The sequence below is a fragment of the Denticeps clupeoides genome, chromosome 2 (genome assembly GCF_900700375.1).
Source record: "Denticeps clupeoides chromosome 2, fDenClu1.1, whole genome shotgun sequence".
NCBI lineage: Eukaryota > Metazoa > Chordata > Actinopteri > Clupeiformes > Denticipitidae > Denticeps > Denticeps clupeoides.
This window is the reverse complement of record NC_041708.1, coordinates 5,388,067-5,408,097: the sequence shown is the minus strand read 5'-3', so window position 1 is coordinate 5,408,097 and position 20,031 is coordinate 5,388,067. Positions and strand designations below refer to the sequence as shown.

Here is a 20,031-nt window from a genome sequence, read left to right as displayed (position 1 = left end):
TGACTATAGGATCATCCCCTTTCTTCAAGAGTAATAAAATAACTTGTTGCAAATTTTACATGTGGTGCCATCTGCCATTATATCTCTATCTATTGTTTTGTCTAGACAACAAATCTAAAATGACAACCATTTGTGATATATTTTAAAGGGAAAAATTTTGTCTGACTTTTTTGGATCAATACGGTTTATTAGCAGAATGTTACAAAACCTCCCAGCCATGTTTCATGGACTCTCTGAGAACCACAAGAACTCCTCTCTTCCAAGAGTTCCTGCTCTTGTAAATTCATAGACTCAAATAGCAATTGAGTAATGAAATAATTAATGAATTAATTCATTACGAAGGGTAATTAATCCCAACTGATGTAATGTAGGTTATATCTGTGCACAGCAGAGAAACCCCAAAATCTTACAGCTTTATGCTAGATGAACAGATCTGTCTAAAACTGTTCCATCCAAATGTACCCAATTCCAGCAACACAGAATTCACAGATGGTAACAGAAAACATCAAGAGGTGACCAAAAGGTCCCTAATAACTTCCACGCTGTGCGGCAGTTTGGCGGGGATGGGGGTAAATGAGCAGCAACAACGCCCTGTCAAGACAAATCTCAATATTCAAATGTTATTAGCGGCTCCAGGAACTTCTGAAGGTCTTCTGCGAGTCAGACATCTGCAAGGTGGGGCGGGGGACTACGAGATTTGGTTTCATGTTTCCCTCTTCCTCATCATGCCAATAAGTAATGATTCATGTCTTGTCAATCCAGATATGAGGTTTACTATTCTATGTGTGATGGTGAGGATGACACTTTGCAGTGGGCACCCGGGGAGCTGGTGCTTTGCTCAGTGGCACCTCAGTGGCACCTTGGATGACCGGGAGTCGAACCAGCAACCTTCTGATTATGGGGCCTCTTGCTGAAACGCTAAGCCACATACTGCATCCATTTCTCTCCTGGAGAGAATGGAGATGAAGAAGATGACAGGTTCGAGTGATATTAGCTGCACTTCCTTTCCATTATTTATTACAGGGACGGACCTCCTGGGGTGAACTGGGTCAGGGACAAGTCAACCTCTAGCCTACTACCACCCTTCAAACGCCAACAGAGTCAGCCCATATCCAACCTCCAGGATCTTACCTGTATTCCTATGGAGTTTGGGACTTGGAATTAGTGGCAACAGACAACAGCATTGGGCTCAGGTCTGTTTAAATGTGACTGAGGAACAAGGTTTTTATTTAACCTTTAAAAAGCAAAAAGAAAGAAAAGTTTTCCCTGATTTGTTAAATGCATGGTCTGCTTACGTCACTATAAGGCTGGCGACCTCGGTTTCCAAGAAACCTTGGAAGTCAGAACTACATTAGAGGTGGAAACCTTTCAAGATGCAAGGTAACTAGGACTTGGTACCTGATGCGTTAGGCTAAAATAAAAGCACGTCCCTGGGAGAGGACCCCCGAGAGACGCATATACAGAAGCAGGTTAATGCAGTCGAAAAGCCGCAATGAACCACGGGCACTACGACAGCTTCCAACAAGCTCTGATAATCCCTTCTTTGCCACATCACCACCATAAACTATGACCTTCAGAGTCTTTGTAGGACATGCCATTAATTCCGGCTCCCCATCTGTATAGCTGATCAGCCGGCAGATTTTTTACAGAGTGCATTGCAACACATTTTGTGCAACGCAGCCTTGCGGGCATCTTGGAGGAATGTCTATTTATTTCAGCAAAAAAAAAAAAAAACTTTCACTTGCATTTATACTTAGGAAGAAGTGCCTAAAAGCTGCACAATTGGACTTTTAAAAATAGATGCCGGCCAGTCTCAAGACAAAACAAAAAAAATGACTCCAGTAAAAAGTGAAAAAAAAAAACATGAACTGGGTTACTTTCTCCTATTCTTCATTTAAATGAATAAATGGCAATTATTGCGCCAGAGCCAGAGTTAGTTTCAGTGCTTATTTGCTGCAAAAAGCCTTGACAATTGAATTGATTACCCCTGGTGTCACATATATTAAACATGTAATTTAATAAAAGGCAAATCATGTATTCCAAAACGCTGCACCTCGCCCTTGAGAAAAAAAACAATGCGCCGCATTTGCATCAGCATACGGTGCTTACAGCTATTATATATATTCATAAACCTTAAATAAACCCATAAAGAGTCTCTCTGACAGTCCTGCGTTGGCTTCCAGCTTGCGGGGAAATAATTCAGCGCACCTCCTTCTCCGACACCTTAGCATCTCCGCGCGACTGTTTAAAATTCGGAGTGCAGGCTGCGGGCAGAGCACAAATTAAACCTTCATCAAAATAAAATACAAGCCAACCTCACCTACTGAGGTCAACTGTGGCACACACACACACACACACACACACGGAAAGCTTCATATTTCACCGGTCCGCGAGTTATCGGCTGTGTGTGGGCACCGTTTAAAACCGAAACGGGGCTATTCACAAAAAGCCCAGCATCTGCAGAGCACTGGCAGGGAAACGTGGTGAAAAATGCCCATTTACCTGTATTCCTCCAGTGTGAAAACCGGTATTACTGAGGGCTGCAGGACGGTGATTTCAACAAGGGTCTTATTTTGCTTCACAGGGTCCCCGTCATCATAGGCAATAATAACCAGCTACATGGGAAAAGGAAGGAAAAAAAAAATCAATGTTAGTACACAGCAGAAAATGTGAGTGGAAGGTGGACACCACATGCGCACAAATTTAAGGGTTCCCGGCCAAGCTCTTGTCTGCAGTCATCAGTACTGTGTGCCAAAATACGCCAAAGCAGCAGAAACATGAATTACATGCAAAACGATAAGCTGTGCTTCGTAAAATAGGGAATTCCAGGTTTTAATTAGTCTCCAAGCTGACCTTCCGCTTACAATCAAATATCAGCAGGGTGCCAAAGGGCAAAAAAATGGCCTGAGCTGCCATGACGGGAGGTCTTGTGGGGAGTGGATGTTCTGTTTGGTCTTCGGCAACCTTTTTTTGCAAGTGAAACGCAGTGTATATATATAGTAAAGAGGTTCTCTTCATGGCTCTGGAGCTTTCTCTCTTTTCCTCTCTCTTTCTACTTTCCTTTATTTTGGGTTTTTCTGCAACATTTTCATACAGAATTTACATGATCTACCTGTGTTAATAAATTAGAAACTGTTCATTCCTGTAACTTATATTGTGCCATGCCTCTGTATGTCCAGGTAACATCAGATGAGTTAAATACATTACTTATAATTCATGGAGTCGGATTAACAAGGTAAACGAAAATGATGCCCTTCCCTTCATCGCTGGATTTAGCAATTTTGTTATAACTACAACTTTAACCAAAACCTTTGCAACTTTGTCCAACCACTGCAACCTTCCTTCAAATTAGACCAATTTTTCTGCAAATTAGTCTTATTATGGATATTGTTGTAATATAAACAAATAACCATGCATTTCAGCTCTGTGGCATCTTCATCGTGACTCTTTGGAGAGGTGGTACTCACACTGAACTTAGTATTGGGCTCCTCGTTCAGATTTACTCTGGTCACCACGCTCCCAGAGTTCTTGTCCACGTCAAAGATGCTGGCGCTGTACGGGAACTGCTCCTGATCTACTTCATAGTGGACGCGACTGGCCGCCGTGTTCTGGAAGAAAAAAAAAAAACCAAAACACATTATTCTTGTAATAAACAGGGAACTGGACCAGGATTAGGGAAATCCTACTCTCCAGTGGCATATCCATCTGAGCACGGTCAGATATGTCATCTCTCAATCACACAGTAAGTTTAAAAGAGCAGTGCCAATGTGCAGGATGCCACAGCAAAAAAAAAAAAAAAAGACAGATTTTGTGGAGATTGTTGCAAAGTGATTAAACACACTGGCTTATAACTCAAAGTGGCAAAATTCATCACATTTAAAATCAATCCGCAAAAATGATAATGTCAACCGATTTCCAGATAGTTCATATGCACAGGCAGTAAATATTCTGTATGCTGTCAACGACCAAGCATCTGGATGCAGTGATTAGATATTAATCTTCTCAAATATTAATCTTTCTCTTGGAATGCTAACAGATACACATTTTCCTTTTTTAGAAACCAAACCTTAACTGTCTTAATTGAAAAGAACATTCACCTTCCAGCCTCCACATTCTGAACCTGAAGTCATGACATCTCAAACAATTCTGAAAATCTGCACTATACGATTGAAGTGTAACTAAATGATTATTAGTTTAGGAGTAACTCACTATTAAAGAACAGACGTTCAGGAACATTCTACATAAACCCAAGCTTTGAAAAAAACAGATGATATAAAGTGTTCCTTATAGATTCATTCAATGGCAATAAAAACAGAAAAATATATATTTGCTCATTAATGCATGAAAAGTTTAGATAGACCACACTGGGTAAATTAAAATCTGACTTCTTCAAATGAAGTCTATAATGTCTATAAATCTGTATATGCAAATTGTAAATCAGTCAATAAAAAAAAAAGTAATCAGGTCAGACTTAATCACCTTCCCTGACTCCATGACGTGGCACAAGCTTTTGTAAATCACTGCACTAAGCAGATGTTCTGTCCTACTGATGGGCTGGACGCCGCCGGTTTTTACCGGGCTCCAGAGGTTAGCAGCTGCTCAGCGGGGTGCGTCTTCAAGATGCTAACCTGCTGCCGTTCCTTCCAGGGAGAAAAGAGAAGCGGGAGGTCATGACCCCCAAGTCTGCCTCTGAACTTTTCCGAATGGCGTAGTGAGGCGTGAGACCGTGCCGGTGGCGAGAACCACCCCGGTGACGCCTCCGTATACAAGTCCGTCTGCTTTCACATGTGAAACACTGGGCCCTAATGGCATATGCTTCTTCTCAGGTCCTGCGGGCAAAACGCAGTCGGGCTACTTGCGGAGAGATGTACGGCGAACCTATCTCTGGATGCCAGGCGTGGAACGCCATGCCGACGGGTTTCAGCAGATTTAAAGGAACAGCAAGGTTCCTGTCAGCGGGGTATGAGTAAATACTTAAGACTCGCCAAGTTATTTAATTCAGCTCATTCCGCCTAGTCTGTGGGAGCACCCAGTCATTCTTTGTTCCCCCAAAGACACACTTCTTTATCCAATTACGATGACAACAGAAAGAAACCCTTCAAACAGCCTTCTTGAGCTTTCATAATTACAGACGGTGTAATTGCAGACACAAGAAAGAGTCAATTCCTTCACTTTTAGTTTAATGAGTCGCTCTTGTTTGTTTTCCTTCCACTTTGTTGGGATGCCCAGCAACACAGATTGTCCCTTCATATTGTCCCTTGCTTTTGAAAAGGGGCTGCCGCAGGGCAGGGTTGGATGAATAAAAGATAGTTATGGGTCTTATGAATAAGAAACTCATAAGCATTGTGAGATATCTGATTACTGATATGAAATGGCCACTCTCATAAAGCACAGGGATCTAAGGCAAAAACAAAGACAAAAAAGAACTCAAAAACAGATACATTCATATGCTACCATTCAAACGTTTAGGTTCATTTACCTAAACGCCCTTATCCAGAGCGAATTACAATCAGTATTTACAGGGACAGTCCCCCCCTGGAGCAACTTAGGGTTAAGTGTCTTGCTCAGGGACACAATGGTAGTAAGTGGGATTTTGAACCTGGGTCTTCTGGTTCATAGGCGAGTGTGTTACCCACTAGGCTACTAACACCCATATAGACATAGACAACCTGAAAGGGTTCAAATCCCATCCAAAACCATCCAAAACCTCATGGAAAAACTTCCAAGAAGAGCATAAGCTGTAATATCTGCTATCAGCAGAGCAAATCCAAATCAAAGTTTATGAATTTCAATCCGAATGCCATTGAAGTCCCTGTTGATGTAATGGCCAGGCGTCCAGGCAAATATGCCTGTATAGGACATCTATACAAAAATCAATTTTTGGCCGTTTTTTCCCGAATTCTTTGTTTGTTTGCTTAAATAAATGAATAGTATGAACTGACCATAATTGGTCCGGTCCATCGATTTGCTCAGGTCGCAATGACTAGGCCCTGCTGAATCTAATACGCCATCCATCAAACTAAAGCCAAATAAACAGCAAGAACATACCTGGATTAGTCAGCAAGGATTTCTGGCCCAACACAGCAAAGCTTCTCATTAACAGGGGATTAGCGGCGCGTGCTTCATGTACACAAATTTGCGAGCGTGTTCGTCTAATAAGCCACGGCTGTGCTGGAAGCCAGCGGTAGGTCCCTCCCCACAGGGAGAGTGGATGGCTGGCAGATTAGTACAATAAACACAGATCACTGACATGGCGCAAGCACGCCACTTGGGACAAAAGCCTCTGGAAACAAAGGATTTCTACATTTGCAATATTGAAATGAAATGTGGAACATTTGTGATTTAAAGAACAACCAAACAGATTGCAGGGTAAAAGGGAATAAATGTGGAGAACAGCTATAACACACACAATTTGATTCTTCGTATGCCTAAACATGTATTCTTTGAAAAAGTTTCAGATTGCCGATTGCAGTTGCCCCCCTCCCTGGGTTGCTGAATTGTCCTCACTAGAATATGCGTTCTCGTGCTGTTTCCAGAAAAAATGATTAGTAAGTGATTATACATTGGACAGCCAAATGAAATGAGTGAATGGACGTGGGAGGACTGGAGGAAGGAGATGATACAATGAAACTGCCTCCGCTCAGTGCTCTTCCACCCACACTGCTCTAGACATGGGTTAAAACTTAGACATTTATTTATTGTGTCACTTTTGGGACCTGATGCCTAATACATGAAGGAAGGGCCACTAAGCTAGAGACAAAACAGAAGGTGTCCTTGAGCAAGACACTTAACCCTGAGTGTCTCCAGAGGGACTGTCCCTTTAACTACTGATTGTAAATCGCTCTGGATAAGGACGTCCGATAAATGTAAATGTGTATTAATGTGTGCATGTGTTGAATACACCAAGAAAAGAGCAGTTGTGGTGATGCAGTTTGGGTCGACTTGTTGCCTGATGACATCTACAGAAGTCTCTGGTACAAATCTCTGTTACAAACCACATTGTGTGACATGAATCCTGTGAACTTTATTTAAAACAGGTATGTTTTAAATAAAGTTGATCATGAGGAAGATCATGAGGAAGAACCGAATTAGGAAGTAGATTACAAAATGTACAGTTCTAAAAAACAAAACCTGGACTCCGGGACCAAACAATGCCTCCCCTGATTATTGTGCTACAGAAACATACCCAGCATTAGTAATCAGCAATAATTGTGCTCTTTTATTCATCGCCACAAGCTACATTTAAGCATGCACACACACACACACACACACACACACACACACACACACACACACACACACACACACAGGCACATGAAACTACAACAAATGAAAGATGAACACAAACGAATGCAGATCCATAGCGCTCAGCGCGTGCATGCTGAGATCCAGCAGGTAGCCTGCCACTCATAAACACAGACACACACACACACACACACACACACACACACTCGCCTTTTTAATGTTCTGCGACCAAGCAACTAATCAGGAGTACAAATCAGAGCCAGTAAAAGCGGGGAAGCTTTCCCTCAGGGCTGTTTTTCCTTTTTTCGCCACTCCAGTGAATGAAAGATTATTACGCCGCTTGTTTATAGGATACCGTTAATTGCATATCACATTGAAAACATTATTAGGCAAGATGGAAAATTAGAGAGCTAATTGAACTCTTGATACCGACGGCCTAGCAGTGTGTGATTACCTCGCGTTCATTACCGCCTGCAGTTCTCCGTCGTAATGCGGGGGTCCTTGCATACATTAAAACGGAACGAGCGAAACTTCAAATGGGCCCATTCGCGATGGTACAGTGTGATGGGAGCCATAACACTTCATCACGCAGGACCTCTATGATAGCTACAGCATCCTCCTGACCCCGACGCATGGGGGCCATTAGCACTGGCAGGACATTAAAATGGCAGCTCCTGCTGCTCTTCGTGATTTAAACACTTAAAATGTTTAAAGGAGCCAGGCTTAAAGGCGTCCTTCCAGATAAATCGATTGAAAAATACTATTAATTTAAAAAACAATAATCGTTTATAAGAAATAATCTAGATACTATTTGCCATTTTGTAAGTAACTGAGTATCCTCCCAAAAAGCTTGTAACAGCTTTTAACACAGTACGTCTTAAAGGCAGGAAAAAAAAGCTGCTGTGAGCAAGTAAACATGAGTAAAAAAAAATAAAAAATCATGCATTTGACTTCCCAAATGTGTGTTCTGACTTCAGATCCTTTCAGATGAGAGTAGAAAACCATCGATGGGTCTTTAGAGACATCCTCAACTACATGCCTTGCCCTTGAAAAGTTTGCGGAGAACTCGAAGCAAAGCAAATTATGTTGGTGTATCTGGTCAATAGTAGCAGTTACACATATACATTGTAAATCATTTTATTGGAGAAGCATGTGACCGTGTATTTCTTGGTGCCGGTCCCAAATGTATTTAGAATACATTTAAAATACATTTGCAAACACATACAGTATACAGCTGTGCTGTAATATTTATGTATTATGAATGTAATGTGGAATGAGTACATGTAATTTTGTACAAGCTAACCCTGATAAATCAGACAAGTCACACTGCGATTCCCATGTTTTTTCTTAATAGTGAAACAGACATCCAAAATCCTTTCCAGACTTGTCTCCAACCACGTCTGTCCCTTCAATAAAGTCGATGACGCTGATGCATTGTGGGTCCTAATGTGGAATTCAGTCAGTGGAATTCAGCGAGACTGCGCCTTAACTGCTCTAAAGATCTCGAAGTCACATCCAATCGATGGGTCTCATCCTGTTCACCTACTGTGTCCCGCAGTTAGACACCAGAGGAGCAATTGGAGTGGAAACAGTCCCCGGCGTCTGATGACAGTGATGGGTTTGGACAACACTGGGCATTAATTGAAAGCGAGTGTGAGGTGGGTGGGGTGATAGAGGGCACGGCGGATGGTGTTGCCGCTATGTTTCTTCCCGCCAAGCCCCACTCATTCAAATGTCCCTGCTTGGCAGTTTGAGGGAATTTGTCAACTTGGGATACACATGTTTACGTTAAAAAAATAAAAAAAAACACAGACTTGGCTTCTCCAAAATGCTTCCAATTTGAATTCTCCTCAAAGACTCTCGATGCAGCCTGGAACTGATGTCAGGGGCTGAATGTTGAGCACCACTTGTTAAAAAAAGCTTTAAATAAAGCACATCAGGTGCATTGAGTGGCTCACAGGGGTGCATGTGTAATTAGGTAAACAGCCGGGGCTTAAAAGAAATAAATATTTAGGCTGGATGGCGTTGCTCATAATGTCAAAATTTCCAGACAGTATAAAATTACCCAGTCAATATTTTCCTCCAACAATCTATAAATAAGGATCCAAAAAGTATCAAGTCTAAGTAGATACAGTGGGGAAAAATATTTGATATACTATTTTTCCCACTTACAAAGAGTGGAGAGATCTGTCGTTTTCACTGTAGGTACTCCTCAACTATGAGAGACGGAATCTAAAAAAACATCCAGAAAATATATACACATAAGAATTTACATTTACTGTATTTATTAGACGCCCTTTTCCAGAGCGACTTACAATCCATAGTTACAGGGACAATGGACAGTCCCCCTGGAGACACACATGGTGGGAAGGAGAGAGGACGCAAATGAACGACTTACAAACACACATGATTTTTAATTAATTGAACAGGCATGGGGGTCCTCACAGAGACACTAGACATGAATCACCAGTAAAAACAAGGAATGACAGAACAAGGACAGGACAAAGCAAGGATACATTAATACCAATAATTACGAGTGAACACAACCAGGGAATAGACAAGACAGAAAACACAAAACTCAGGAGGACATACTATGAAGAATGCATAAATACATAAATCTGTAACTTCATTTACATAATTTTACTTTTACTTTGTAAATTGCTTGTATAACCCAGGAAATGTTATTATTGCCTCTAAAACTGTGATAAAGAAGAATGCCTCGTATAGCACCAGGAAAATATGGACCAAAATGTTAATGTTTATTTAATTTTTCTTGTAAAATGGCCCAGTACTGGCAAAAGACCGATATGTACAGCTCTCATTAAATAGTATATAAAATATAGGTGATACATATTGATGTGGTGAAAGCCACATTGCATCATTTTTTGTGGACAAGTTATATTTAACATCCATGCAATATAATGAACTGCAGCTCTGAGGCTATCAGCAAGGATCGGATATATATCTGCTCCAAAGATGCAAGGAGTGTGTTAGTGTGAATATGTGTGTGTGCCCACCTGTGACTCAAGCTCCCAACTGCTGGCAGCTTGAAGCATACACACACACACACACACACACACACACAGAGCTGTCAGTGGGTCACACAGTCCTCTAGGGAACAATCAGGACAGACTTTCTCTCCGTCTCCACCTCGCCGTCCTCCATCTCCTGCTCTTTCTTCTGTTCTTTCACCTTTTCTTTCTGTCTATCTCGTGTCGATTTCTTCACTTCCCACCTCACCTCACTCCTCCTTCCTTCCCCCATCTCCCAGACGTCTTCTCCCAATGGAGCACAACCACACAGTTCCAGTCCAGCCGAGTCGAGCTCTGACAGAGGCACGACATTCAAAACCACCTCCCTTTCTAACTGAATAAAGCCCTGCTGCTCCACAGTAATGACTGCCAATACTCAGAGGAGCATGCTTTAAAAAAAAAAAAAAAGGAACAGAGCATTATATCTGCTTCTTCTGACAGGCCGTCAGCCCGTGATTTAGAAAGCAGTCACCCTGGGACACTTACCTACAGGCCTGCTGCCAATAGGCACCATTGTGTGGCTGGCCATTGACACAGGCTAAATGTCATTACGGGATTTGCCTACACCAGAGTTGGTAGTCATAGTGGCAGAAGTCATCATTCACGGATGGTGACGCTCGTGTGCGTCACCGAAGCGCCGTTAACGTTCCTCCGGGCCAGAGAGCAGTGCAAGAGAACCCTCAAAAGCTTCCCATGGGGTCCGGTTAATGTACAGCTTCCATGATGTAAAGATGGCCGAGACATGACCAGATCCCCCAGCTGACGTGGTGGAGGCTACATTTCATGGAGCAAAATGAGACAATAACAGTAGCTAGCCGCTCTTTCCTCATTTGGGAGTTTATGGGCATTCCCAGTTCAACAATATGTCTGTTTCCTGAAGATGTCGGGAAGCGGTCATTGACTCATTGGGTAAAGCCTGCCATGTTGATTGGATAATGGAGTCACACACAATTAAAAAAATTAGCATAAAGCTGAGTTTCTCTTGGAACAAAGGATCAAATGCAATACAAATAAAGGCCTGAATAAATAAAGAACTGAAATAACTGTTACCACAAATGCCCCGTCAATTCTCTGTGACCCTTTAATTTTGTCCAATCACCTTTTTGCAAATAAGACCAGTACGCACCGTCTCTCATGAGTTTCGCCTGTCAGTACTGCAGTTCTGTCAAAAATATGACTTTGGCTACTACCCATGTGGACATATTTTACTTCCATAATTGTAGTTCTATGGCTGTGACAACGAACTGTGAATACTTAATATGAAACAGTCTTGATGGCAAGAAACACATAAACACAAATGCTGAACATAACACGGGGGCATCGGAGTATAAAGGGTTCAAATCACCCCTACATAACAGGCATGACCTGTGGGTGATTAGGACCCAGCACACGTGTGAATGGGCGGCACCTGGCCAACCCAGGCATCACATAAGTAAAAATACCTTGCAAAATGAACACTGCCGCACACAAAATCAGGGGGGGGGTCCATTTATAAATGGAAAGCGTTATATAATTATTGGAGCACGAACGGCTTGCCATCTGCTGAGGCGTGTAATTATAAGAGTCGCTGCGTTTCCTACGAGGGTGAAACTCACACCCCGCCCCCATGATACATGAAACATACCGTAATGAGCGGCAGAAGACATCTGTTTGTTTGTTTGTTTGGCGCCTCATTGTACTCACCGGGGGGTCCGAGTCGTCCGCCTTCACCGTGGTGACGACAGTGCCTTTAATAGCATTCGGTGCCACCATACCATGGTAAAGACGCTGAGTGAACACGGGTGGGTAGTCGTTCATGTCCTGAGAAAAAGAACAAAAACAATGTAAAATATTTCTATATTAAATGTACATATGAGAAGAACGCCTTTGCTTATTTTCTTTCTTTGTTTTCCTGCGAGCTGTAAACGGGGGGGGGGGTGGCAGCAGAGACCCCATTAACACTCTGGCATTGGCGCCACGGCAGAGTGGCACATACTCAATAACAGATCACGAGCCGCATTAAGAGCGTGTCGTCGCAGAACATGCTGGGAGTTTTTTTTTTATTTTTACTTCAGAGAATGTTAGATGTGAAAGATTCCAGGCAGCCAGTCAATATCAAGGGAGCTGAATGTTTTTTTAATTCTCTCGCTCAAAAAACCTGGCTTCATCAGCGACATTCAAATTGAGGCTATGGTGCGAAAGGATAGCTATCCTAACAAAAATTTAATAGTCACTGAGGGGGTCACAACAATATAGGGAATTAAAAAAAAAAACACTCCAGAACCTCAATATTCTAATGCAGCCAGCTCTTCAGGTCCAAGGAGAGGCCAGCAGAGTTCAGTTACCCATATTACACCTCCTCCCGCTGTGCAGCACTCACTCACTTCGTTACGGAATGTCCTTGGAAGTACTCAGCAATCTAATAAATTATAACTGCATATATATAGAACATGTAGCATGTGGGGCGTGTTCACTGGTTTCACATTCACTTCTTCAGTCATCACAATAATGTAATTAAATCACTGATTATTGGTAGTTGGTTGGTAGTGGGCGTGTCCGGAGATGTCTACAGCAGAGGTCACGTTTGTGATGTGCACCGCACAAACCCTGTGCGGAGAACAGAGGTGGAACCTAGGAAATGTGGGTATTGAGAAGGTAGGGAGTGCGACAGCTGTCAATCAGCCTCCTTGGCTCCTCCCATTTTAACCGCTGTTCATAAATTCACCTTCTGGGTGCCAGAAATAATTATACACCTACCCACTAGTAGCCTAGTGGGTAACACACTCGCCTATGAACCAGAAGACTCAGGTTCAAATCCCACTTACTACCATTGTGTCCCTGAGCAAGACACTTAACCCTAAGCTGCTCCAGGGGGGACTGGCTCTGGATAAGGGCGTCTCATAAATGCTGTCAATGTAAAAAAAAGGGTGGGTTGTTAGTTCCTCCTCTCCAACATACAAATAACTAGCAAACAGCTCTTTCTTCTTTATACCTGTTAATGGATTTTTCTTTTTTTTTAATGCTCATGCAGTCTTTTCGGAAGGAGAGGTAACGACTGAAGTCCAATTATTCCCCCATTTGCAATTTCTTGACTTTACGCTGCTGGCTGGATCACATTTTAGTCATTCAGACAAAACAAGTCATTTTGCTTGTTTCTCTTAGGCCAACACTGCCTTATTCATTCATGCTCCAGGAGATACACCATGGGAGTAAACAAACCCTATATTACAGTCATCTAGGAACTACATCCACCACCCCACCAAACCTGCAAATGGATTAACAGCTCATTGATTATCAGCCAATTCAAATTGACTTCACATTTACAAATGTTCCCAACATGCTTTATCCTATATAAAACGAGGAAACTATTCGGTTTAAATTGACACCAATCAGCTAAAAGTTTTTCCTGTATTTAAAAATAATACTAGAATACAGTAAACTCTCCAGATTTCACCTCGGAATGCTTCGCCAAACGCTTTTACCTGAACACAGTCGAACTGTCATTCACTCAAATTCTTGTGCTTAATGATCCAAGTGGTAATAAATCAGACTGTCAGAATATATGCAAAACAGGATCGTTGTCCAATGGGGTGGACATCCGCAGCCCCCAAAAGAGCTTGGCTGTAATGCACTATCAATCTGCCAGTTTTTTTCCCCTCCGTCTCAGAGAGACAGAGATGAAAAATGAGGAATGGAGGTGGAACCATTCATCTTTTCTTCTTTTTTTTGCTCGGTCTATGGAAAAGCTGAGTCACATGATGTCAGAGGCAGCACAAGTTCATGAAAAATGATTTGTTTGGTTTTTTATTCGCCTGCCTAGTTCATGGAAGAGACATTGAGGGAGCCTGGAGCGTGGGTTCTCACCGTTATCTTGACTGTGACGGTGGCCAGGCCCGGGGGCATCCGGCCGCCACTGTCCAGTGCCTCCACCACTAACGTGCGCGTGGTCGCCGACGGCGGCAGTGTCTCAAAATCCAGCGGCTGCAGGGCGGACAGCTCTCCAGTCACCGGGTTTACCGCGAACAGCGCCCTGGCCTCCTCCGTGCGAATGCTGTATGTCACGTTGGACACCAGGTCGACGTCAGTAGCCTGGGGACACGGGGGAAATAAGAAACGCGCTCAGGAAAGACCCACGCTCATCAGAGCCAATCGAGTCAATGAAGCACATAATATTCAACACACACACACACTCACACACAAACACACACACACTCGCTGCCAATTTCTGTGCAAAACAACTTCTGGAAGCCAAGCAAGCGCTTTATTTTAAAAGAGAAAAATAACACAAATGGTTTTGTTGGAATTTTTTAAACTTTTAATTTAATAACTGAAGACCATCTTTTTCCTTTTCAGAGTAGAATTTGATATTTTTATTTATACATTTAAAACAGCTCTCTCTTATGTTCAGATGACCAAAAAAAAAGTAAGTGTCTGAGATGAAATCGGGCGATTTAATCCCCTTTGCTGGAGGTGTGAGCCTTTGCTGGTAATCACTCACCCTGACAGCAATCCCTAATCCCCAACCATCCCCACAAACTCTCACCAAGTCATGGCTGCCACGCCCTACTGAGACAAATAGCGCAAAACGGGTAGAAACGTGCTCAACAAATGTGTGCAAAATTCAAACCAAAATGACCAACAAGCATCCGGAAATTTGACATTGCAAAGCAGGGTGCGGAAATACTACTTAAAATTGTATAATTAATGATAATCAATCAATCATTATTATTCTTTTAAAAATTTATTTATAATAATATTTAAAAAATAAAAAGTTTTAAATTGCAATATTTTGATTGCTTGATACATTAGACATATTGGTATCCAACATCATTATTAAAAATATTTTAAAATATTAAATATTTAAATATTAAAAGTATTTTTGTCTTCCTAAATACTTCACAATGGGTCACCCTTATCCCACAGAATAGCCTCTCACCCCTAATCACACTATCACTCACATCACTTTCTTAACCAACCCTAATCTTGGACTGTAATCCCAAAACCTAATCCCTACATCACTCTGGGAACAGGGCTTTGGCCCCATTTCCCACAACCCCCCCTTCCATGGAAGTACAGAGAGAGTCCACTTTTCCTTCATTTGCGTTCAATCGACAGGGTGAAATGACCACTGAATGGAAAAGATGTGAATTATTCACCAATGTGGATTTGCACCTGGAACCGACAACAACTTCAATAAATCCCCAAATGTGAGCCATGGCACCATCACACGTCAGGTGACAGGACCACCCAAACCATCCTCGTACTGATCGCAGATTCCTGCTCATCCCATCAGTAATAATTCACAACGTCCGTATTCAGAATGTCCTCTCCTCCACCATTATATGTGGCAAAACTGAATTATTCATGTAGCCGTTCTGATTTACTGGCGTAATCGATCATTTACTCCATGGACAATTATGTGATAGTGGCCTGGCTATATTAAATATTCATTATTTATCCGTCAGTACACATTTCGCAAGAGTTATATGGCTACACAGCAATCATAATCTTTCTGTGGTTATTACTTAAGACAGTTTGAAAGCTGAAGAGCTCTATGAATTTTTAATGCCTACACGACTTTCTTTGGCCGATGGAGATGCAACATGCAAGATAAACAGGAATACGTGGTTTAACAAGAAAGCCACGCCTCGCTGAGTCATGCTGTGTCCACCCTGACGCATTTTTTATTTTTAGTATTGGTAACTATTTGCCCATCTGTAGGATCATGATCCGAGCATTAAACTCACGCTGAGTTGCAGGATGACTGCCCCTGCTGGACTGTTCTCAGGCAGAACTGCGCTGTAAGATGGCTGGGAGAACACCGGGCTGTTGTCATCCACGTCCAGCACCGTGACGATCAGGAGGAGAGTGGTCCGACGGGGGTCCAGCGCCCCGTCCGAGGCTTCCACCAGTAGCTCGTACTGGCCTCTGACTTCACGGTCCAGCGGGACTCCGGTAAAAATGCTGCCGTTGGTGTTGATGCGAAAGAGCCCAGCGTGGTTAAGGAGCCGGTAGCTGACTTGGCCGTTCGCGCCTGCGTCCACATCGCTAGCCTGAAAGAGGGGAGAGGGAGCAATGGAGAGGGTTAGCGACACAAACTCTTCTCTAGGAAAGAGAGTGAGCAGTCAACCCATTGGATCTAGAACGTGGGTCTCTGAGGTACTAAGCATGCAACTTTAACAAAACACCAAAGATCCAATTCATGGCATATATCAGAAGCCCTTGTCCAGAGCGAATTACAAGCAGTATTTACGGGGACAGTCCCCCTGACTCAGTAGGTGACTCAGTAGGTGGGGTTTGAACCTGGGACTTTGTGGTCTCCGGATTCATAGATTGGTGCGTTACTCACTAGGCTACTCCCACCCTTTATGTGTGGTATGGAAACCACTAGGGTGCTTCACCCAATCCAACTATGATGTGAATCACTCACACACTTGAAATATCTCCAATAACAGACAACCTAACCATACTCAACTATACTCTACCAACTATCACCCAGTTTCACACCAACATACCCACCTCACACTTCACAGGGTACTTCACACACTGGCCCACCGATCCTGCCATCACCAGCGTAAAACTGGGATCTCTAGGATACTAAATCTGCAACTTACCTCAACACCCGTCGATAAATCTGCAAGAACATCAACAGCTACCCTTTAAGAACTAAGATGTTCAAACAGCCTGTTGTTGTTTATTTATTATTTATCATTTCAAGCAGATTTTTTTCCCCCTCTCTCACTGGGCAGCGTGGGAACTACATTAAGGCGGATTAATAATTCAGCGATTGCCATCTGCATCCAGAATAACACACATCCATGGAAATATTACATGAGATATCTCTGCGTTCGCTGCAGGTGTCAGGGCCACATGTATTAGTGTAAACCATAACCCGCCATTCATAGCCACAAATTTCATTTGAAATGCCTGGGCGTGGGTCTTGTGCCTCCTTCCGATAAGATCCAACTCGCAGACTGTCTCTCCACGAGGGGAAAAAAAAATTCAGCCATACACTCGGTAAGTAAAAAAAGAGAGCAAGAAGAAGGGTATGATCAATAGGAGGCCATTATACACCAGGACCCCTGTGATGTTTAGAACAAACACAGACAGAGCCCCTGAAATTGCACTTAAATGTCAGAACAAGAAGTACTGTCTAGCAATATTAGCGGAAATGTACGAGACAAAAAAGGACATGCACAAAAGGACATGATTACAGTGGACATACTACCACAATTAGGCTAATTTCTGCCTAATTATGACATAAAAGGGGTCCACATACATTAGTGTCCGTGACACAGCACAATCTTCAAATTGGATGCATATTTCATGTCATTAAGGGCACAGAAAATCTCTGTTAAGGTATAAAAAAAAAAAAAATTGAAGCTTTCCAAGCCTTTGATTATAAAGGAAGATACAAACACTGGGACAGCAATAATTCCCAACTATTTTCTATTTATAAAGAGTAAGAGTGGCAGAGAGATGGGGTGAAAATATCCCACAAATATGCTGAAGAACATCTAAGAGCCCCATGATAAAAGCATTCATGTTCTCTGTGATTATTTAAACATTTATTAAGCCTTACCAGCCTTAGTGGTCAATTAATTCTGTATCTTAAGCCTTTTTTCTGAAATTCAGACTTGGTGACGAATTACAGCCATTTTGAGTCTACAATTAACCTCAGTCTTGGTTTGTATAACTTGTTTATATAAATTGCAGTATTTTATTTTGATTAATAAGTATCATTCATTTAGGGCAGTCAAAATAAAGACATTAATAACATATTGATGACATGCATTTTAATGCCTCTATTTTTCTTGTGATTGCATGTGCTTGTTGGTTGCCATGGGCGCCCTGGTAAATCCCAATCCTGTAGTGTGCACTTGCTGTTACCTCTCTGCCACTTCCGGGTTGTGGGTAAATAACCACATTCCCCTCCTCATGTCCCTTCGGCATGGATACACCGGTGTAACAAACGTCAGGCGTGGCTTGTTGTGTCACATCCGCTCCCCTACAAAAGGCCCACGTGACCTGGAGACTACAGAGCTGATCTCCAACCTAATTACCGAGGTGTTCCCTGTGTCTCGTGCGTCCCCTGACTGGTTTGTGCTGTGTATGCATACGTTTGTTTCTGATACAGGATCGATCCGATACAGGAGGTCATTTGTGCAGCAATGAACTGGGACATTTGTTCTCACCGCCTGCAAGGCGTAGCACTTGTAGAAGTGGACTAGCAGGCAGCCCTGCATGAATCCAGTTGCAGCAGCAGAAGAGACTTTAATCAGCGCATGCCGTTTTGGTTGATTTCTGCTTATTGACTCTTTTGTGTTACCCCACAATAAATTGTTCACTTGTTCTTCACCCTCGGCATCCATCGTCTATCCTGCAAAAACCTCGGGTGTGACACAGATGTTTGATAATTACCATATTTGTACCATAATTTTACCCTCTGTACGACATACGTAATTACAAGAATCCCAATAATTACAAGAATCCCAAAATGTACGACAATTTTACTTGTTCAGTTTATGGCTTAGTCACTTCATTAGCACCATGAGCTACAGATGTCTGTTTTCTGGTTGTGCAGACACATTGTGCACACATTGTGCTGTGCAGCACAGCACACGGTGCCACAACGAAATGTCTCCTCTGCTTCTAACCATCACCCTCGGTGAGCAGTGGGCAGCCATGACAGGCGCCCGGGGAGCTCAGTGGCACCTCAGTGGGATTCCGCATTTGGGATTCGGCAACCTTCTGATTACGGGGTCACTTCCTTAACTGCTAGGCCACCACTGCCCCAAAAGCAGTGCTTCAGTAGCAATCCCATAAGTTTTGGCCCCTTGTGTAATTGAGTATGACACCCCTGATCAGCGGTTTAAGCATTTAAGCGCAGTAATAGCAGTAAAGCTTTCTGTCACTGTTGCAAAGTGTAAATGATTTATTGCCTGTTCAGTGTAGGGACTTATCCTGCACTAGACACAAGTAGAGACGCTGTTCTGCCCAGAGGTGTTTTTGTAGGTAAAAGTTGCATTATACACTATAATATGCATAATATGTGTTATGTGTGAGCAATGTCAGAATGAAAATTGTGTGTGTTTCTCAAAATACAATCATTTTAAGCTGCTGATACAATACTTGAACACTCAGGATCTGGCAACACTGACGACCCTGCATAATCTATCGTGATTCGCTTCGTCTGTGCTTCAGAAAGAAATGACCGTAAGTGTTTCACTTGTTGACAATATGTTCAGTAACCTTTAAGGAATATTTAAAAACTCTGGTGGACAATTATGCAGCAGTTTTTCTCCAATTCACTGTTGTCAATTTGAAGTAATTGAGGTATTAAACGTGTCTGGCTTTAATCTTTACTCAAGTGTTACTCATGTTTTCTTATAATAAAAATAATGGTTTCTTAATAGTGTTAATAAAGTTACACATAAGTTACTATACTAGACTACTATACTATACTTCTATGTATTTAACTAGATCCATAATGCCTCTTTTATTCAGACATTAACCATGAGGGCACAGGCAATCACAAGAAAAATAGAGGCATTAAAATGCATGACATCAATAAGTTATTAATGTCTTTATTTTGACTGCCCTAAATGAATGACACTTATTAATCAAAATAAAAGAATAAAGCACAACAGCACACTGTAAGCTATATAAACCAGTTATATAAACCAAGACAGAGGTTCACCGTAGACATCGCCCAGCCCTGTCAGAACTGACTCCACTGCAGTTTCAGCAGCATCATGACAGGAGAAAATAAGAT

At 42.3% G+C, this 20,031-nt stretch overlaps 1 protein-coding gene across 10 annotated transcripts in view; it reads right to left on the bottom strand.

Moving 5' to 3' along the window:
• pcdh15b (protocadherin-related 15b) overlaps positions 1-20,031 on the bottom strand; it is a 209,906-nt gene that overhangs the window by 36,624 nt on the left and 153,251 nt on the right. For all 10 annotated transcript variants that reach the window (XM_028964715.1, XM_028964706.1, XM_028964695.1 and 7 more), the window contains 5 exons: positions 16,004-16,309; positions 14,121-14,345; positions 11,961-12,077; positions 3,468-3,608; positions 2,503-2,615 (listed from right to left, as the gene is read on the bottom strand). In XM_028964715.1, coding sequence (XP_028820548.1) covers positions 2,503-2,615; positions 3,468-3,608; positions 11,961-12,077; positions 14,121-14,345; positions 16,004-16,309 — 902 coding nt within the window. The remainder of the gene's footprint in view (positions 1-2,502; positions 2,616-3,467; positions 3,609-11,960; positions 12,078-14,120; positions 14,346-16,003; positions 16,310-20,031) is intronic.